Below are 21,698 nucleotides of genomic sequence, written 5' to 3' on the forward strand. Positions count from 1 at the left end.
CATCAGTATATTGACGCAGAAGGCGTAAATATAATCGGAACAAAGTGATAACTTTCAAAGGATCTTAACTGTGTTTATTTAACTCTGAAGAGCCTATTGAACATTTCCTATTAGAGTGTTCTGGCTTCTCCTCAATCCGTAATAAATACATAACTGATATAAATGAATATCTAAGTTTTACTTTCCCAAGCCTCTGCTTCACAGAGTTATCGTCCTACGATAAAAGACAAATACTGGTTGGTGATTGCTTTTATCAGCTTGATCTCTACATAAGTAAAACTTTGGACAGTTTAATAAAAAAATGTTCAGTGAAATGTACTACTCTAAGAGACAATTACGTTACTTTTAGTTTAGTTCATATTTTTTTATGCTGTACATAATATTTATTTTTCTTATGTAAAGATGATGTTTTATTTTACAATGTATCAATTTTAAGTCTGAAAATGTTTTATGAATATTGTTTACTTGTCTGTATATATTCATTGCATATGTTGTTAGACGCATTTGTGTCCGCAAGTGCCCCCGTTGTAAAGGGAAAGTTTCTTCATAAATATACATATATATATATAACTGTATTATATAGTCTGAATCAAATTGACAAAGTGGTTGAATAAGATGAAAACAAGACATCCGAATGGATTTAAATAAAACTTATCTGACGTCGTTACGGCTTTGTTGTACTACTCAATACAAAAAAACGCTGATACTTTGAAGAGGGTCTTTTGCAAAATGCAATTATCCTCCATTTTAAAATGAAAAATAAACTTGAACATGTTTTTTTAGTTTCAAGAGAGACACAAGTTGAAGACTGAAAAATCGAAAGCAGCAAATATTTTAAATAGTTTTCATTTAGTGTGTAATTTATATTACTAAGATAAAATAGACGTTCTTTAAATCAAAACTCAATTTGAAGACAAACTAATAACGAATAGTCTAATATGCCGCCAACATTTACATTTATCACAAAATAAATACGCGATATTTCATCCAGAAAATAAAGGTCAAGATATAACAATACATTACACAGCCGATATGAGCTTGAAAATGACATTGAAATCAGATATGGAGGAGGGGTGGGAGATTAGGTTACATTTACACTATATAACTGACTCTGCGTCTAAATTGAATTTTTCAAAATATCCTAGTGAACAGATAAATCATAAATGAAAATGTCTAAATACTACTTTCAAATAGATGGATTGCTGAAACATCTACATGAATAATAGCTACTGAAATACGCCTCAACGATTGTCGAGTTTCATTTTTTTACGAGTGCATCTCACAATTTGATGTTTTTACTGAAATCTGATTTATATTATGGAACAATCAACGTTTGCAACTTTCAATTCATCGTCTCTGCTCTAAAAAACGGTTTTTATTTGCTATTACTGTACTAAAACTCATTTTCTATCAATTCGCTATGTTAAAATTGGCGCAGTCAATGGCCAAGAAAATTAACAAAAGACGAAGACCCATTGAAATAAGCCATATTCTAAACAGTTTATATCTAATAAAAATAGTCATATGCACAACTGACCCAAGATATGTTACCAAAGAGTTATCAAAGGTACCAGGCTTATGATTTTGATACGCCAGACGCGCGTTCGTTTACATAAGACTCATCGGTGACGCTCAGATCAAAATAGTTAAAAAGCTAAACAAGCATAAAATTGAAGAGCATTGAAGAAAAAAGTTGTGCCAAATACGGCTAAGGTAATATATGCCTGTGACAAGAAAATCCTTAGTATTTCGAATAATTCTTACTTTAATTTTCAAACCGTTAATTTAAAAAAAACGGGGGTGATATCATGTGTTCTGGAAGGGTAAGCAGCACCACATGTGAAACTTTCGAGTAAATCTCATTAAGAACGTTCATAGGTCAACTTATCAAGTGATTAGGCAGCAAGCTATAGCGTAAGGAAGCGTTAAATAGAAAAGGGCCTACGCCGAAGACCCAACTACGTCTACGGTAAACTTTGCCTAAGAAAACTGTAAAGAAATGTTTTAACATTTTAACATGATTAGATATAATAAGATGTGGTATGAGTGCCAATGAGACTACCCTTCATCCAAGTCAAAATTTATAAAAGTAAACCATTATAGGTCAAAGTACGGTCTTCAACACGGAGCCTTGGCTTACACCGAACAGCAAGCTATAAAGGGCCCATATTTAGAAAATAAATATATACAATCATGATGTAAACTTTCACATAATTCGAACCAAAGTACTGGATACATGGTCAAATGAGAAGGTATTAACTATGATATGGTTTTAGTGGATCCTTGAATTGAAAAGTCAAAAAGTATCAAAAATCTACTAAGGGGACGACCATTTAATATGCTGGGGGAGGAGGATTTTGAAAATAAATAACTCAGTCTTGATAATCACAAAAATAAATGGTTTGTTCTGTGGTAGTTTGAAAATGCCTCATGCAGGGAATTTTAAAACCAAACGCTTGTCTCCATATCAAATTGTGTTCATGGCGAGTTCTGTTCTCCCTCAGACGTAGCCCCTGATTTTTCGGGAATAATGTTTATTTGTCTTTTTTTCATTGATTGCCCTTCTGTATTCTGTTAGTGTTGCATTCCTTTTGTAATTTAGTAATTTTGTTATAAACTACATTGGGAGTTTTAAAAAAAGCCACAGACTTAACTATGTGAATTAAATGTTTGCTTCATCATGCATATTTGTCTTTTGATGTTGTCCCTAGAAACTTAAGTCTTACACTGAATCTATGCATTTTGCTTTGAGACCAAAATATTGTCAAAAGTTTATTAAAACAGAACTTTCATTCTCAGATTAAGAAAGGGACTGGGGAAACATCCAGAAAGCATGATTTTTCATCATTTGTTAAATAGCTTCTTGGGCCTTCAGTAGCTCCAAAACGCTTTTTGTTTCGCTCGGCGAAACATGTTTCGCAATACTTTTAAAAATGCCTAGACACAACCAAACTTTAATACCCTGTAAGTATACAATACATGCATATGCATAATTATTAAGTCTGATTAAATGGTACATAATGACTTGACTATACATGTACATGTATTATTTATAATAAACAAATAATTTTAAAATTGTATGTTTTCGAATATTATAATGTAGTTGTGAAAATAAATAATCAGTCCTTGCTTTAATGAAAATGAAAATTTTTGCTTCAATAGTGCAAAAAATAGATAACCTGTCCTCATAGTTTACAAAAATAAATAACCGATCAAAAACAAATCCTCCTGCCTCCCCCCTCCCCTTCCAAAATATCAAATGGTCGTCCCCTAATTAACAAATAAACACACTACACTTTTTTTATGCGTTTTGTTATTTGATTTTGCCATGTGATTATGGACTTTCCGAATTGATTTTCCTCTAAGTTCAGTATTTTTGTGATTTTACTTTTTAACATCAGACTGTACAGACATAAGCATTCATATTTATTTCTTTTTACTTCCTCTTAGATATTTGCGTAAAGGCTTGACGTAAGGTATTCTCTCACTTTTCATTAACATACTTGCAATACCTATAGTCACAAAATGCAAATAGTCTATCAACTTTGTAATTACAGCTCCGAAATATAAAATAAATGAGTTTCCCTTCTTTGTTTCCAATATGTAAATGATATATTGAAACTAGTCTTGTTGATGTTCTATTTTCCAAAGCAATATGGAGCATGTATATCAATTTTCTCAATTTTCAGTACTAGAAGTCTACATTGAAACCATTAATGGAAGTGATGTATGGTTTGAATGATGAATCTAATATTATGTATAAAGTACAATGGTAACTAGTTTATCATTTTTCCCACAGGGTAATGGCTTAATGATTACTTTGTTTATCGTTACTGTTATATTTTGATCCCGAAGAACTGAAAATTTCTCGAGACAATAGAATTAACATAATAATTTGATTTCTATGGTGTTGATGACAATGTTTTGTATATTTGTTTACGATTCTATGAGCGTGTTGATGATGGAATAACCAAAACTGATAAATGAAATAAATCACTTATAATAGTCAACACCTTTTAGTAAACATTATTAGGCCTGGTATTGTTTGTGATGGTTGTTTCATTTTGCTATGACGTTGTAAGTTTGTCAATGACTTTTAAACTTGTAAATTTGAATATCCCTTCTTTGGTGTCTTCCGCCTCTCTCTCTTTGTAAAATTGGAATTTAATTAAATATCTATAAAGCATATTCTCATATTGCCATTTATACAATACAACATATTACTAATCTACTGGAAGTGATAAAGTTTTCATAACCATTTAAGAATAATGAGGGAATGTACTGTTTTAATTGTATACTATCATGTATGTCTTCGCAAATATATGTTCCACTTATTTCGAACTTATCAAATATGCTAAATTGTCGACTTTATATTTCTTCGCAGATATATTACACTAATTTTAAACCTAATTTTGCTAAATTGTATTCTTTATATTTCTTCGCAAATATATTACACTAATTTGGAACGTATTTTTGATAAATTGTATTCTTTATATTTCTTCGCAAATACATGTTCCACTACTTTCAAGTGACCGGTTTAACTAGCTACAAAGCCGGGTGTAATCCATGTTCTACATAAAACAAAAATTGCATATACCAAGTTAGGAATATGACAGTTGATTTCTATTCGTTTTATGTGTTTGAGCTTTGGTTGTGCCATTTGATTAGGAACTTTCCGTTGTGAATTTTCCTCAAGTTTAGTATTTTTGTGATTTTACTTTTTTTAAACTAGCTAAATTAAATACGTAAGTAATATAATCTGGCGTAAACAATCGATGAATCATAATATAGGTGAACTGTTTACATAAGTTCGAATTGGGACCCATGGCAATACTAAAATTGGACATGTATCAAACATCCATACCTATTACCATTGTAGCTAAGTACGTATAAAAGTATTTCAAGAGCGTCAGTTATAAGAGTTGGTTTGCTTTAAATTCTTTACCAAGTTGTCTGATATCCTCTTTCACTTTCTGTTTTGTTTAAAGTTTTCTGACACTGTAATGGGCTATAATTACACGAGCTTCTGACGAAAGTATGATTAATGTCCAGAAAACATTGTATCAATAACAGAAAAACTATATCTGAGTTTGACACGTGTGCCGACCAATCATTTTAACAAGAAAAGCTATTAATTAACTATGTTATGATGTCATTATACTTGAAAATAAATTCGTTTGATATAATTGTTCTGTACATCATTAATGCGTTTTATTTGGGAAAATGAAAATGTAATTAAAAGACTTGTCAATTTTTGAAGTAATCTGTGTTAGTTACCGTAGATTCATTACGCTTCTCTTTGTTGAACAGGAACAACCAGTGTAGAGATTGCTGTCTGCAGTCAGTCAAGTATGGACTAATTCAAAAGCTGTTGCCAAAAATTAAGATGTTTTAAGAAGTTATGTTATTTTTGAATGAACATTTAAAAGAATGATTTTCTAGGTGATCAAATAAATAAATCAATTTTGTAAAACATATTTTCTTTGCCAGTATTCAGTGACAGTAATACGTATTGACTTGAGTGCATGTTGTTCATTTTGTCAATGTTTTCTTCAGCATTCGATTCACGCATAGCCATTCACAATCCATTTGTTATTTTTCAGTACGCTCAAGGTGTATGAAGCAAAATGGACATATCTACAACATATCAGTATAACATTACCAATTATTCAACATTGACTCCTCAAGTAGACATGTTTAACACTACAGAACCAAGTAACAAATCTACTAACGTTTGTGAAAATGTTCATGATAAGAAATATGATGAAACTATACGACGTGCATCCTTATATGTAATGATAATCATTGGAACATTAGGAGGAATTTTTGTGTTGTTATGGATGTGGAACAATAGACGTCTGAACAGACGGATGAATAGTCTGTCACGGGTGAATAGTTTCATACTGAACTTGACAGTTGCCGATTTGATGGTTGTTCTGCTGGCTATATTACCACAGTTAATCTGGGAATATCAGGATCAGAGAGAATGGCATGCCGGTGCCTTTATGTGTAAATTTATCAAGTTTCTACAAAGTTTCACGATGATGGCTAGCACCAACGTTGTAGTTGTGATAGCTATTGACCGTCATCTAGCTATCAGGGCTCCGCTCAAAAAAATATCCGTAAGTAGATTACCTCATATAAAAATAAGTTGCCCCTTTTAAATTACTTTGTTTTATCAAACAAATTGTAATTGCCGCCAATAATTCATAAAAAGAGACAAATAAATCACAACAAATTCACAATACGAAATACGAAAATTCTTGAGTGAGTGCATGCTTTTACCGACAGTAGAAACATTCTCGGACCTGTATTAGTTCGTCGCTTTTATACGTATTATGCTATTGCTATGAAAAGATTACTGATAGTATGAATCTTGGTTTCATTCTTTTAGCATACATGTACATATATATACTTTATTTGCTAAATTTGCAATAGAAATGTATAAATATAGATCTGATAAAACATACAAAATCTCAAATACATACTTTATTTATCCTTCTAATAAGCCGGACTTAATACAATCCAGTTAGACTGTAAATTTATGTTTCCATCTACAAACTTACTGTCAGACCTTTTCTTGTGTGACAATTTAAAAAAATCATCGGGTTTTTTTTCTCTTTTTTTTTTTAAATAATTGATTAATAATGATGGTGAAATATTTCCGGATGCTATCCGGTAAAATTTAAACTCAATATGAAACCATGAAATGATAATTCATCAAAGATACCAAACATGCACACGGGTCTCGTTGTACAATTAGGTATGCAATACTCACGTGCCGTCTGTATATGACTCACCAGCGACGCTCAATACAAAAGAGTTAAGTAAAAATCACAAAAAAGTCCAAATAAGGCTACAGATATTAGCTTTATCTAGGGGCACACAGTCCATAGATTTTTTATTTATTTTTAAATCTTAAGATCATTAAAGTTACAATTTTCCACCGAATTTACTTACCAGGGGCAACATCACGGTTGTCACTAGTAAAAGAGGATGCTTGCTTTTCTGGAGCACCTGAGATTACCCCCAAATTTGGTGGGTTTTATATTTTAATTCCTTTTTGTTCTGTGTTCTATGTGGTATACTCGTATATCGTCTTTCGTTCATTTGAACTGTGTTGTCAGTTTCACTTCTATGTAACAGTCCCCTTGGTATCTTTGTTTTCACAGAAATTACTGTGTTAATGAACGTTCATGTCAAAACAGACTGAGTGTTGACGATAAAACATGTCACAGTGGTAGTAAAAAACAATTTAGTACCCCAGACACACGTTATGTCTATTTAAGACTTTTTAAATGGCTACTTTTTGGACTTTCAAATCAATTATTAAGGTGAAGAACTTTGAAAAGCATACATTCCTAAATTGTATGCCAAAGATGGTTTCAAACGGCAGGGGCTATAATCTTTTTTGTGTTTCGAATCATAGAGTTTTACACATTGTGTCGGCACAGAGTGATAATTAAATTCTTAATCGTGTTTACTTGTGGTTTTTTTTTAATACTTTTTGTTATAAACGTCATTTACTTCATCAAAACACCCTAAAGTCTTAGCGAAATCTACTAGATGTTTTAAAGGCTTAAATTTTAAGAATTAAATATTTTGCTCGACAAGGAATAAGAAAGGGAAAGAGTTGTATATATTTTAGATGTTATATTTTTGCATTTTACTTATGTATAGCATTTTGATTTCACAACCTGTTCTCTGTGGGTCTCTATACACACTTTTTGACGACTCATATCGTTTGTATCAGGTTTTTGGGTTGTTTTCTGCCCTTTATCTTTCATTGTTGAATTTACATTTTTCTTTTAATTAGTTATGTGTCCTTTAACCTTTGGTGGCTATATTTTATTACCCACACTCTATATTTTTAAATTTACAAAATTGCTTTGGACCTGACATTGTGGGTGAGTTGATATCGTATGGATTGATATGACTTTCAATTATAAATAATCTTTGCCTTCTTTTTGCTAACTACTTTGTCGAAGTCTCCATACTTTAATTTGTACGTTATATTAAAACTATTAGGATTTTATTCACGGGACTTTTTCTACTTATGTATTCCAATTATCAAGGAGGTTAATGTAACCTCCTTTGAATTATCCAACTTTTAAATCACTGTCAGCAGGCATAAATTCGAACTCTTTATTTTTGATGTAGAATAAATGCGAGATATTAGCTCTAATTACGAAAATAATGGCTCTGAAATATTTTTCGCTATGTTAGTTCCGCATTTGTATAATCTTAGAACACTAATGAGTTTAATTTCAATAATACGAAATAATATTTGCTTAAAAGTTTAGACAATTTTTGTTCTCTTTTTATCAAGATGTTTTGGCAAAAAAGTCAAACATAAATCCATCATACAAAACTCAGAAAACTAACAACAGAAACCCCATGCTCGATTGCTCCAGAAGAGTCAGCAGTTTCTGCTCCACTCTAGGCATCCGTCTTGCAGTTACTTCCGTTGATTAGTCTGTAAGAAAAACATGTAGAAAAGGCATTACACTTTCGCAGATTGATAAAAGTCTATCTTCTCCTCTAGGTGCTTTACCATATTCATAACAATTTGGTAATTCTCAATTATCTCAATTAAATCAAATTATGTGATGAACTCTGAAAGTTTGAAATTAAAAACACTGTTTTCTGGACAAAGGACCGACAACCAACACACACTATATCGTTACACAATTGACTGAATGAGACGTTATATAAATGACGAATAAGAGAGTTGCTTTAGATCTTCAGAAAAGTAAGAAAATGTTAGGAGCATTATTTGGCAAAATTCAAATATTATGAGCACATGCGTTGCTTAAAACATTTTTTTGGTAGACAACAGATAAAAGCAACAAGTACTATTTCCAAACAAAATGATCCGACACTTTTAGACTGTAGTATTTGTTTAAATAAATCAGTTGTATGATTTTTGTGCATATTGATTTGTTCAATATAAATCCAATGTATACTAAAATTTGACGGTTAAATTCAGACATATCTGAAAATTGAAATAAAATAACAAATAATTCAGGTACCATGTGTGTGTGTCATTGACATAAAATTTATTTATCATTTTATAACATGACGATGTGGAAAGTGTGCTTGCTGTCTGGATTGAACTACTATTTACGAGGAGATCAACTGAAAGAGTTGTAAATTACCAGGAGCTCCCTTTTGAGAAGATTGGCTAACTTTGAAACCAGGTTTAATCCACCATTTCCTACATAAGATAATTCTTGTACCAAGTCAGGAATATGACAGTTGGTATCCATTTGTTTGATGTGTTTGAGCTTTTGATTTCGCCATTTGATTAAAAACTTTCCTTTTCGGAACTCAGTATTTTGTGATTTTACTTTTGTATTATGGAAATGACTATTGCTTGTGAACTCGACCCTCATGATATTTCATCGTATATTTTATGTTTACTTCTTGTCGTTTTCTATTCTATTCTATTCTTGCTTCCATCTTTTCACTAACTGTTTTATCTGACAATAGTAGTGTAAAATGTACGTTTACCATTCTGATCACATACTGAAGTTTGTGTTAGCTGAATGTCTTAATTTACATCTCCTCTTGTACTCTCAAATCCACATGGTATAAGATGATTGCATCGTTACGTGATGTTTATTTGATCTTACTTAATTAAGATGCATCAAAGATCTTTTTTGTTTAGATACTTCATTATATTAGACAACAGAAAGATTTCAATTGATTCTCCATGCCATAATACTTCAGTATGGGTCCAAACATATGTTCTACCATTGTATAAACTTACAATGTAATTAATCATGTGACCATGTCTACGTCACCTGATAACGAACAATCAGGTAATTGACCAAATTTGAGCCCAAGTTCATTTCCTGAATAAACGATGCATTAACTTTATTTTTCCTACAATAAATGAACTCGAAATGAATCTATGTAATTTGAACATAAATTACATTAAGAAACATTCGGGGTGTGGTGACATAGGTTCCAATTAAGTGACACGAACCTAATATGGCTAGAGTATCATCACGCAATAAAAATAATGCAACTACTATATCAATGCAATAAATGTCTTCTCATCCTGGTTACATAATTCGATGGTTTAATACGAAGGAAGTCAACTACATAATAAGTCTGTATTTAAGAGATTTATTACCATTACGAGTTCAATATAGTAATTGATTAAAAACTTGAAGTCAGGAAATTGTTGGTAGATGATGAGCTTGTTCCGTGTTTATTTCTTGAAAAATCTGTCAGAACATCGGATAAGAAAACAGCTTTTCCAATAAATGATTTAAATCAAACAATTTCAAACGCAAAAATAACCGATTTGATGTGTCTGTGATAAGAACTAGTTATGTAATTCTTCCGTATTCATAACAAACCGGAACGTTTCCTATTGTTAAACGTTTTCAAGACCCTAGTAAATTCAAACATAGCTAGCGGAGTAAATCGTTGATTACCAGATGAAAGCAATACGTACATATGTGTAAGATCGCAACATACCAAACAAACTTACCAGACTCGGTAAAAATAGATTCATCAATTATAAAATCGAAGTGACAGGTTTTGAAGAAAGGTAATGAACGTTTTCTACGTCCATCTTATAAATTAAAAATATTTCTTTCCAATGACTGTCTTATTGAATTAAAGTCTAACCCAGACAGATAGCTTTTGAGAAAAATCAGTGGTTAGGACTTTTTTAACAAAGAGACGACGTACAAGTATTGCTTTTATTGTCTAAGATCTCAATGGTAAAATAGTTTTTAACAGCCTCTTAACCCAGTGGGAAATCGTAATTCATATAAAAAGTCTTCCTTCGATTGCACTGTACTCTTCAAACAAGTTTACAAAATGAAGATTACTTCAATCGAATGTGTCCGTAAACATGCATGCTGTATTAAGAACTGTCTCTAGGAAAACACAGCCAATAATCATTGCACTTCAAAATAGTTTATAGACAAGTGGCCATTTTAACTTTATAATAAAATAATATTCATTTCTTTTCAGGTTTGGAAAATGTCTGGCTGTGCATGGACAGTAGCAGTTGTAGCCTCGTTGCCAATGTTTTACGTGTTTCGATTAGTAGAGCACGGTGACCGGAGTCAATGTGAAAATATATTTCGGACAACGCCAAAGTCACATCGACAGGCTTTTCTTACTTATATTGGTATCATAGTATTCGTAATTCCTTTCGTTATTTTAATATTTTGCTATACAAGAATATTTTTAAAAATTGCTCGAAAAGCAAGAGAAGGTAGAAAATCTAGACAAGCAATAAAACCTGGCAAAATTCATTTACAAAGTACACAGTCAAGCTCACTACCAAAGGCAAAAGTTAAAACTCTGAAAATGACATTTGTTATAGTAGCGGTTTATGCTGTTTGTGGATTACCGTACTTTATAGCCGAGATGATTATGTCATACGGGGATCATTGTGTCATATCACCTCTTGTTTATGGACTGTTAGGATCTTTAGCTGTTGCTAACTCAACTGCGAATCCATACGTCTTCTTACTTTTCAACACTAATTGTAAAATGAGTGATTTGAGGAGAGGTCCTTCAGATGGCATTGGGACACAGAAAACTTGCGTGTATTCAACAACTAGCACGAGATCTTTTCACGACTCAAAAACTGCATCTGTCAACTATAAATGGTCCTCCATTAAAGATAATCACGTTGAACTGTCAAACATTCGATGAAATGTACATCATTTACACGCTAGTTATCGTAATGTATTCATCGTTAGTAAAGGTGTTATCAAATGTATGTACTTCTGTGAAATTTAATTTTAATAAATATATTTTGTGTTGAAATTCAAGACTCATTAATCATACATAGGTGCTGCTACTCACAGACTATTTAATTGAACCCTTAGTCATGTTAAACTTTAATCGATCAGGAGAAATATTTGAATTACACTGGATAGATGTCCACCATTGAAACTTCATCATCAAGATCGTCAAGTAGAAAGATCATGTACTTTCTCATCAGCTCATATTGTATGTACTGCGTTATTAAGTCACGTGGATCATTTGTTGTATTTGTTTACAATAAATGAAACATCTGACAGTTATAGATAATTGATGGGTTGCTTAACATTCAGTTGCAAATACTTCAGACATGCATATTCTTGACTAGAACAATTTGCACTTTTAAGGATTTTTTACAAGTACATTTACAGTCCACAAAAACGGTGCATTATTCCTATTCTACAGACATTGGTAGGTCACTCAGTCCTAATTTCAAAATAAATAAGGGGGGATAGTGTTTATGTTTAGGACACGAAATAGATAAAATCAACTTGAACAGACATCTTTATGTCCCCATGCGAGATTCAATTAATATATGTAGTAATGATACATTTCTTGTTGACCACTTTAAATGAAGCTACGAAACTAAAGCTTGGTGGATTGACTGTTAATACCCCTCATAAAGTCGGAGGTTCTTTCAGGTTTTTTATAGCAAAATGTAAAATAACAAAAATACTGAACTCCGAGGAAAATTCAAAAAGGAAAGTCCCTTATCAAATGGCAAAATCAAAAGCTCAAACACATCAAACACTGCAAGTGCATGGTTTCAAACATTGAATCAATATTATACATGTCTTGATGTCTTTAGTTCTTTTTTTCGTTGGGATGCTGTCTCACAGAACTATATCGCATATCTCTTTATATTCATTTGAATGAACAGAAATCGCATTGATGCTTTACATGAATCAAAAGTTAATTGGCATTCTAGAATATCTTAATTCACCTACGATCAACTTTGTCTGAGAGGATTCTAACGATTCTTAGTCCGTAGTTTCCAAAATTATCAAAGAAGAATTGAAATCTGAACCGAATCACTGATTAAAAAGCTGAGGATTCACTCGTGGACTAGCAGTCTTATCGACTCGGTTCTAGAAACCAAAACACTGTATAAATCTCGCAACTTCAAATGCTTCAATTAAAAAAGTGGCTATCATCACCGATATTTTGTTGTCATAAAAACTACTTTATGAATACCAAACACAGAAATGCGAAAGTTAAAAATACAAAAACATTTCATAATTTAAAGTTGTTTTAGAAATACAGTGTAACCTGCCTAGACCGTCACCTGAGTGGTCCAACATCCTGCTTTAACCGACACATTTGCATGGTCCTAAAATATGCCTATTCTTGCAGAAAAACATGAGTATTCCGAAACCCTGCTGAATCCGACATTTGTCTGCCCTCCCCCTCCCCCAAGTGTGTCGGATTACACAGGTTACCATGTATTTCCCCCGTATAGATATTGTATCTATATAAGGATGTACAAAGCTTGGATAACTTGGAGCCTTTTGACCAAAAGGGATATATAAGAATACTCAATTCAATCGAAGTTCAAGGTTGCCTGAGGGAGTTGAAACATTAGTTTCTTAAATATTTCAAAACGGAGAATTTAAGAAAGCTATGTCATAAATCATGATATAAAAAAGTAGCAATCACTGAGCTGATGGTACTCATCATGGACAAGCAGCGGTCCCAGTGCTGGAAATTTGGTTTGTCAGAATTGCTTTTCTGGATTAACCTGCTCCAGAAACGATCTAACAAAACAAAAAAACATGAAAGCCACTGGTGTGAATAAGCACTTAAATGCGTTTAGATTATATGACCAAAAGATACAAATTGAATACTAGTACTGTACAAAAACCTAACAAATGAGTAAAAGAGAATTTGCATCAACAAACTCAACTTTAAACAATTAATAGGAATGAACTATCAAGTATCAGCTATTTGAAGGAATAAAAAGATTTTTAAAATGCGGATAACCTTTTAAAGAGGGGATGTAGCATGCTTTAGACAGTTTAGTTACGCTATGCTTATGTTTATATTCCATTCAATGCATTGTCATTATTAATTGGATAAATATTTCTACCAGATCTGTTAAGAATTAACTAAATCTGAGGAGAACTGAACCCTTTCCAACTGATTTCTGTAGTGTGTGTTTGTGATATATTGTTACACCACCGTCCAATGAACGTTTATTAGCGCTTAAATCCAGAATGTTTGAACTCGCCACATTCTATTTGTAGCTGCTCCAAGCCCAGAACAATATTTTGTGAAAAAGGCGGGTTTTTTTGGTACGTTGTTTCCTAATTTATCAAAATAGCATTGAAATCAGAATCGAATTACTGATTATGAGCTGAACAGTCTTATCGAATCGGTTCCAGAAAACTAAGATACAATACTTTATAAATCTCGCAACTGCAAAAGCTTCATATAAACAAGTGACTATCATGACCGACTTTTTTGTGGTTACTACTACTTTATAAACACAGAAATACCACCATTGAAAAAGTACTAATGCTTACAAAATCATTTCACAAGTTAAAGAAAATTTAGAAATATTGCCCCTTAGATATTGCATCTTAATAAGGATGTACAAAGGTTGGATATAAGTAAAGACCTAAATATATCCAAGTTGAATGCTGCCTGTGGGAGTTGAAACATTAGTTTCTTAATAATTTCTAAATTAGTCAACAGAGAATTTTAGAATGGTGTGCCATTAAGCATGTAAATAACAAAGTAGCAATTACTGAGCTGATGATACTCATCGTGAACCGGCCTAAGTATAGTACTAAAAACATGAACAAACACAAACACTGAGCTGATGATACTCATCGTGGACCGGCCTAAGTAAAGTACTAAAAACATGAACAAACACAAACACTGAGCTGATGATACTCATCGTGGACCGGCCTAAGTATAGTACTAAAAACATGAACAAACACAAACACTGAGCTGATGATACTCATCGTGGACCGGCCTAAGTAAAGTACTGAAAACATGAACAAAACAAACATTGAGCTGATGATACTCATCGTGGACCGGCCTAAGTATAGTACTAAAAACATGAACAAAAACAAACATGTAACACAGCAACAAACGACAACCACTGAATTACAGGCTCCTGACTTGAGACAGGCACATACATACAGTATGTGGCGGGGTCCAGAACCTCCCCTAAACCTTGGACAGTTGTGTAACAGTACAACATAACTAAGAATGAACTAAAAATATCAGTTAAAAAGTGTTAACTCATCAGATGGATACAAATAGAAATACATATTATAACCAAAATATAGAGTGGACGTGGACGGGGACATCTCAACAACTAAAAAGACACTAAGTACAGATTTGAGAGTACTCTCAGTTGCTGGCAGCTAGTTCAAAGTCAATACCAACTAATAAAAAAATAGTTCATCAAAGACTAAATTATCAATCAGTACTCATCCAACATCCAGCTGGAAACAGGATATATAATATATAGGTTCGTGGTGTAAGTAACCATTCTGCAATAATTATCAATGATGACAAGATTATGCCTGAACTTCAGAAAAGCAATGTATATGCCCTTAATTGTTTGAAAATGACAAAGCGTCTAAATATAGAGAAAATCTACCAAAACTGCAGTTTTGATCCATTTTAGTTTGGTGATACATGTATTTTAAATTTGTTTCCATTTTCATAAATGTTATACCACCACAAAATTTACAAATGAAGTTGCCATACTATGATTTTCTGGGGGAACTGAAGACTTTTTTTTAAAGTTGCACTGATGAGAAGTACATTTAGGTGATAATGTCTGAACAGATGTTTATCCTGCTTTATCTTTCCATTATCTGACAGTGTGTCAAGTTTTCCTTCTCATTAATTATTCATATAAGATCCTTTTCGTTCCATAATCGTCACTTTATAACGCGTAGCTATTAAATATATACTTTTATGATGTTTTAAAGTAGAATGATGTAGAATTCCTTTTGAAAAAGTAAACCACGTTAATTTATTGCTATAGCCACCTGAAATAATGTACATAAAAATGTCTGACCATTTATACTTAAACTAGGAGTTTATTGTAACAGTTTCAAAGATGAACATTTGTGTATCGTTTTCAATACTCATATGTACACGTATATAATAACTATCACCGGCTGCTATTTAAAAACTCTAGATGAATTATAGATAATTTTTTTAACGTTGCATGAGTGTCAATGAGACAACTCTCCAACCAGGTCACAACGTATAAAAAGTAAGCATTTATATTCAAAGTACGGCCTTTAACACGGAGCCATGGTTCACACCGAACAGCAAGCAATAAAGGTACCCAAAATGACTAGTGTCAAATAATTCAAACAGGAACCCTTTATTAGTGACCTAACATGGAAACAAAAATAGAACTTAAAAAATATAATCACTTTGTTTGTTTTTGTGCACATTTTTATGCTCCGTGTAAATCAAATGAGTCCCTCAAACCCGCGACATCCTTTATGTTGCTTTCCGTTCCTCTTAATTTATTGGTATTCGCTGGTCGCCGTATGTCATGTTTGTGTTTGTGTTTCGTGAATTGTTTTTATCATAATAGTTATCAAAGGTACCAGGATTATAATTTAGTACGGCAGACTCGAGTTTCATCTACATAAGACTCATCAGTGACGCTCATATCAAAATATATATAAAGCCAAACAAGTTAGATCGTTGGTTTTCTCGTTTGAAATGTTTCACATTTTGTCAGCTTACTATATATGGTATCGTTTTTCCTTATTGTTGAAGACCTCAAGATGACAAAATTCTGTGCCACATCACTTTCGATCGTCTTAATCTGGTTTTACAATTATTAATAAAAAAAAATGATAAACACATTTAGCCAAAACAATAGTTTTACGATGTTTGTGATTGTTCTGTGATTTATTGTTTTAACTAGACAAATATCACTACTTTGATTTGAAATCAATCAGATTTGACAGAAATATAACAGTAATCTAGAGGTCAACATTTTGAAATTAACGAAAAGAAACTCACAGGTCATGTCAACCTCTTTACATTTTTATATACTTTCCAACTATTTTATATAAAAGTACCCTTTTCATGTAGTTCTTTTATTTGTATATTTTTTATAGAGACCGTGGTGAAGCTGTGATGTACTTTTGTTCCTTGTGAAAATAAATATTGTGGTTTTCAATATAATAAACTGGAGCATTCGAATACTAAATGAATTCACAAAATCGGCAACAGAATGGAGAAAGATGAATTGACGTAAAAAATTGATTTAACTGATAAATCTATTTTAAATATAAGAAATGAAGATTCGAAAGGTTACAATTTCCCCATTCGTCTTAATGTTAAATCGGCTGAAAACTTCATCGACAAGTTATTGAAATTCCATCATGCAAATGAATATTGACAAAACTTTACTACTCTGCAAGAATAACTTCTAGGAGATTACAATTTCTGAATGGCAATTCATATCCAATTGTATGTTATTGGAAGTTGTACCGCCTATTCAAAGTTTCAAAGAATATTGCGTTATGATTTTTACAGCCGAGACAATTAGATGAAATGCTCTTCTAAATGACCATTTATCTTGCTGACTGGTCCATTTTCACAATCGTCAGTATGTTGTATGTCATTAAATTAAAAAGCTGAGTTTCGTGGTGATACTTAATGAACCCATGCTTTTAAAAAGTAGGTCATTTTTTCGCCCCGTCGAATTCAGCCATTTTTAACTGAATATAAGTTGTGTTTTCCCCGGTATACTAAATGAACCCATGTTTTTTTTTTTTAAATAGGGCAATGTTTTCACGCCATCGAATTCATCCATTAATAACTGCATATAAATTGTGCATCGATAACCTCACTGTCATTGCTTTATTTGTTATAAAATAGATGGAATGGATAATATTTCTGGAGAGGGACTATAGATTTAACAAACTTGTAATAGAAGTTACAGGTATGGATTCATAAAATGACATTAATTGAATAGTCACACAACATAACATTATTGTATAGACCATCATATATCTATCATATTTCAACATCTAAATTGCCTCATCTTTCTTATGGTAACATTTCTGAACAATAAGTCAGAATGGGGACGTTAAATCCGATGTCTCGTGTAAAGAGAGTGCCTCGCTCTTTGCACGTTAAGAACCCTTGCAACAACTCTTTGGTGGCCCGTAGGTGGCCAGTTGCAAGGCAAAATTTCTGTCCCTATCCAATATACTCTCATTTTCCAGTGGCAGTCCAAATTTCCCCGACCATCATCCCAAATGGCCTCCATTATGACAACCTACCTATTGTATTTATTGTGAACTTGTTCTCGTCGTGAATATGCATGAAATATTTGCCACTGGACGTTAAGCAAACAACAATCAATCAACCAAGTAAGAATACCGAATAATGTTTATTGACTACATGTGTATTTTAAAAGTCTTTAAGGTATTAAGGAATTATAAAAACTATTAAGCTGGTCATTAACTGTATCAAAAAGGTATCACACTAACATGAATGGACAATAACAAAAAAATGATGAAAATATTATTGAGGTTAATGGCATGTGTTGTTATAATAGAAACATATTTTTATTTTCAAATTTTTTACAAGTTAAAACCATTTTTAATCAATATTTTGTACATATTATAACATGTTTGAGGTACTTTTGTACATGTTATAACTTGTATTTTTGCATTATACAAATTATTATAACATGTACAAAAATTTTGTACATGTTATAACCTGTACAAAATCACAACTTGTACACGACATATATATAAGAAGTATGTGTCCAAGAAATGTACAATTAACAGTAAATTTATAAAAAAAAAAACATATTATAATAGACTAGATATAGGAAGATGTGATGTGAGTGCCAATGAGACAACTCTCCATCCAAATAACAATTTTTTTTTAAAGTAAACCATTATATTATATTCTTGAATATGATCGAATTCGTATAGATATTTCTATGATATCGTATAAAAATATATAAATAAGGGGATGTGGTATGATTGTCATTGAGACAACTATCCACCAAACTTTAAATGATGTGGATTGATGAGTAATTATAGGGAATTTTGATATTTTGTACTTAAATCAAACAATATAATTTATGGTCAACTGAACGAACAATTAAATGAAGCCTAAACTAGACTGCCCTAGTAATTTTTGTTTAATAAATGAAGCCTAATTCTTAAATCCCCTCACTACAATAACCGATTATATAAATAAAGTTAAAACTAAAGTGCCCTAGTTTTTTTGTTTATCACATGCAGCCTAATTTTCAAATTACCTCACACTCATTTCCGATAATTAATATGAACTTAAAACTAAAGTGTCCTAGTTTTTTGTTTTATTATGATTGGCATACTGACTAGCCCTTTTGCAATAAGATTTCACGTGATAAATTTTTATTAAGGAAACCTCTAGCTATGTGATAAATGTCGTTTCTGTCACAATCGGAATTGCTTTGGATGTCCCTTTGCAGTGTTATTTCATACATTTTTCATTTTGATGATACATTATGTCAAAACAAAGTAGAAATGTCGCCACTAACAAGACACAAATAGATCAGAATCAATTAAGGGACTATCGTATGTATTTCTCATTTTGTTGCTTAGATGTGTGAAAGCTTTAAAGTCCATGACAATTCTTATAATTCTATGCGTATTACTGCAATATTCACTGACTGTCACTTGATCTTACAAGACAATGAGTTTCGTTTGTGTTTTACTGACGACAATTTATATCTGTGTAAAACTGATTGAATAAGACATTCCTATATCGAAATATGAATAGAGGATAAACAATTAGGTTGCACCACCTGACACTGTAGACCATACCGATATATTTAATGTCTTTTGAACCAATTACTAGCTCCAATTTGTGTGACTCCTATACATAAAGTAGATCAAATATATAAAGGCTAATTGTCCACCTTAATTTCCCTGTGGTGATTAAAGTGATTATTTCCATAAGTGGTATCATATATAAAAAGTCTAAAACAACCAGGTAAAAAGTCTGAAACAACCAGGTGAAAAGTCAGAAACAACCAGATAAAAAGTCTGAGACGACCAGGTAAAGGTCTGAAACAACCAGGTAAAAGTCTGAAACAACCAGGTAAAAGTCTGAAACAACTAGGTGAAAAGTATATAATAATCAGGTAACAAGTTTAAAACAAGCGTCACATTAAAACAGAGACCATGGGTTGAAGTCATAAAACTTTGCTCAGTGCTCGGAGCACAAAAATCATGCTCGAAACATGAAATCCAGCATTTTGATTGGTTGATTTTGAAGTATGAGTACAAAAAAAATACTCGAAAGCAATATACAGCTTCTCTATACCTTCTCTATGTATGACCGTATCGACAATCACCACGAAAATATCCACAAATGAACATTGTTTAGATCAATTACTCCTCAATATATCAAAAGAACAGTCTTTGATAACAGAATGAATGAAATAATAATTGATGTGCCGTCTTATTTTAAATAATTTAGAGGAACAAAAACAACCTTTATTGCTTTTGTTTTAAAAAAAAAGTGTTTCTATTCAGACAGAAATTTGCATCATTGTAAAAATGAAATCAGTTTATGTATATAATTTATCATTGCTAATTGATAAATTCTAAAATCCATTTAACAAACCATTTAGTTGTTCTCTGACTTAATAAAATGCACCTGATGCGATCTTCACCTCATCAATTACACAGATATGAACTTCATTAATAAAGCATCGCCGAGAAAGTAAATATTATATTTCATATTTTGATCTCGTGAAGCATAACATATCTAGCATTTCACATCATTCTGTTGAAAAACTTAACGAGTACTAGCTCAAAACACAACGGCGCAACTATACAATTATAAGATTTCTTGTTAATCTGTTAGTTCCATCACAATGTATCATTACATCAGCATAATTGTATAAATTATTGGGTGTTCTTCATACAGATATTCTAGCAGCAGCTGGTCACATTGTAGAGGGTTTTCCCTAGCCACAAATAGTTTTTATTTTTTGTCGACCGACTAATATTTTACGATGAATTGAATGCTGATTTGATCTGTATCTTATTGATTTGGATGAGTTTTTTCTTATCATGTATATTTATTTCAAAAACCTTGTGATAAAATCGTGTCAGAACATTATTCCATCGTTGCTTACACAATTGTCAAATTGTTTGCCACTTCCAAAAAAAAACAAAAAAAACCCAGCAACACGGGATTTTCTGAAGCATTGCACAGATACGCATATATATAAAAAAAAAAAAAGAAGATGTGGTTTGATTGCCAATGAGACAACTATCCACAAAAGACCAAAATGACACAGACATTAACAACTATAGGTCACCGTACGGCCCTCAACAATGAGCAAAGCTCATACCGCATAGTCAGCTATAAAAGGCCCCGATAAGACAATGTAAAACAATTCAAACGAGAAAACTAACGGCCTTATTTATGTAAAAAAAAATGAACGATAAACAAATATGTAACACATAAACAAACGACAACCACTGAATATACAGGTTCCTGACTTGGGACAGGCACTTACATAAATAATGTGGCGGTGTTAAACATGTTAGCGGGATCCCAACCCTCCCCCTAACCTGGGACAGTGGTATAACAGTACAACATAAGAACGAACTATAAAAATCAGTTGAAAAAGGCTTTACTCATCAGATGGACAAACATATAAGTGGACGTGGCCGGGTACTTATACATCCCGACAAAAAAAGACACAATGAACAGATCTGAGAGTACTCGCAGTTATCTGACAGCTAGTTCAAAGCCACTAACAACTAATAAAAAAATCATGCATCTAAGACTAAACTATCAATCCGTACACATCCAACATCCAAAGAATTTAGTGTAAAGACATCATAAACAGCCAGAGAAAAACATGATCTTGTGCAATG

The 21,698-nt window shown here is 32.2% G+C and overlaps 1 protein-coding gene across 2 annotated transcripts in view; it reads left to right on the forward strand.

The window, feature by feature from the left end:
* Positions 1 to 11,802, forward strand: part of LOC139521699 (arg8-vasotocin receptor-like) — a 41,810-nt gene extending 30,008 nt beyond the window's left edge. Inside the window, exons 1-3 of one of the 2 annotated variants that reach the window (XM_071315234.1) lie at positions 5,215 to 5,349; positions 5,604 to 6,122; positions 10,996 to 11,802. In XM_071315234.1, coding sequence (XP_071171335.1) covers positions 5,628 to 6,122; positions 10,996 to 11,688 — 1,188 coding nt within the window. In that variant the 5' untranslated portion in view covers positions 5,215 to 5,349; positions 5,604 to 5,627 and the 3' untranslated portion in view covers positions 11,689 to 11,802. Of the gene's footprint in view, positions 1 to 5,214; positions 5,350 to 5,603; positions 6,123 to 10,995 lie in introns of those variants that run through there. The other variant, XM_071315233.1, reaches the window with a different exon arrangement.
* Positions 11,803 to 21,698: the final 9,896 nt, after the last annotated feature.

Source organism: Mytilus edulis, chromosome 4 (assembly GCF_963676685.1).
Source record: "Mytilus edulis chromosome 4, xbMytEdul2.2, whole genome shotgun sequence".
Lineage (NCBI taxonomy): Eukaryota > Metazoa > Mollusca > Bivalvia > Mytilida > Mytilidae > Mytilus > Mytilus edulis.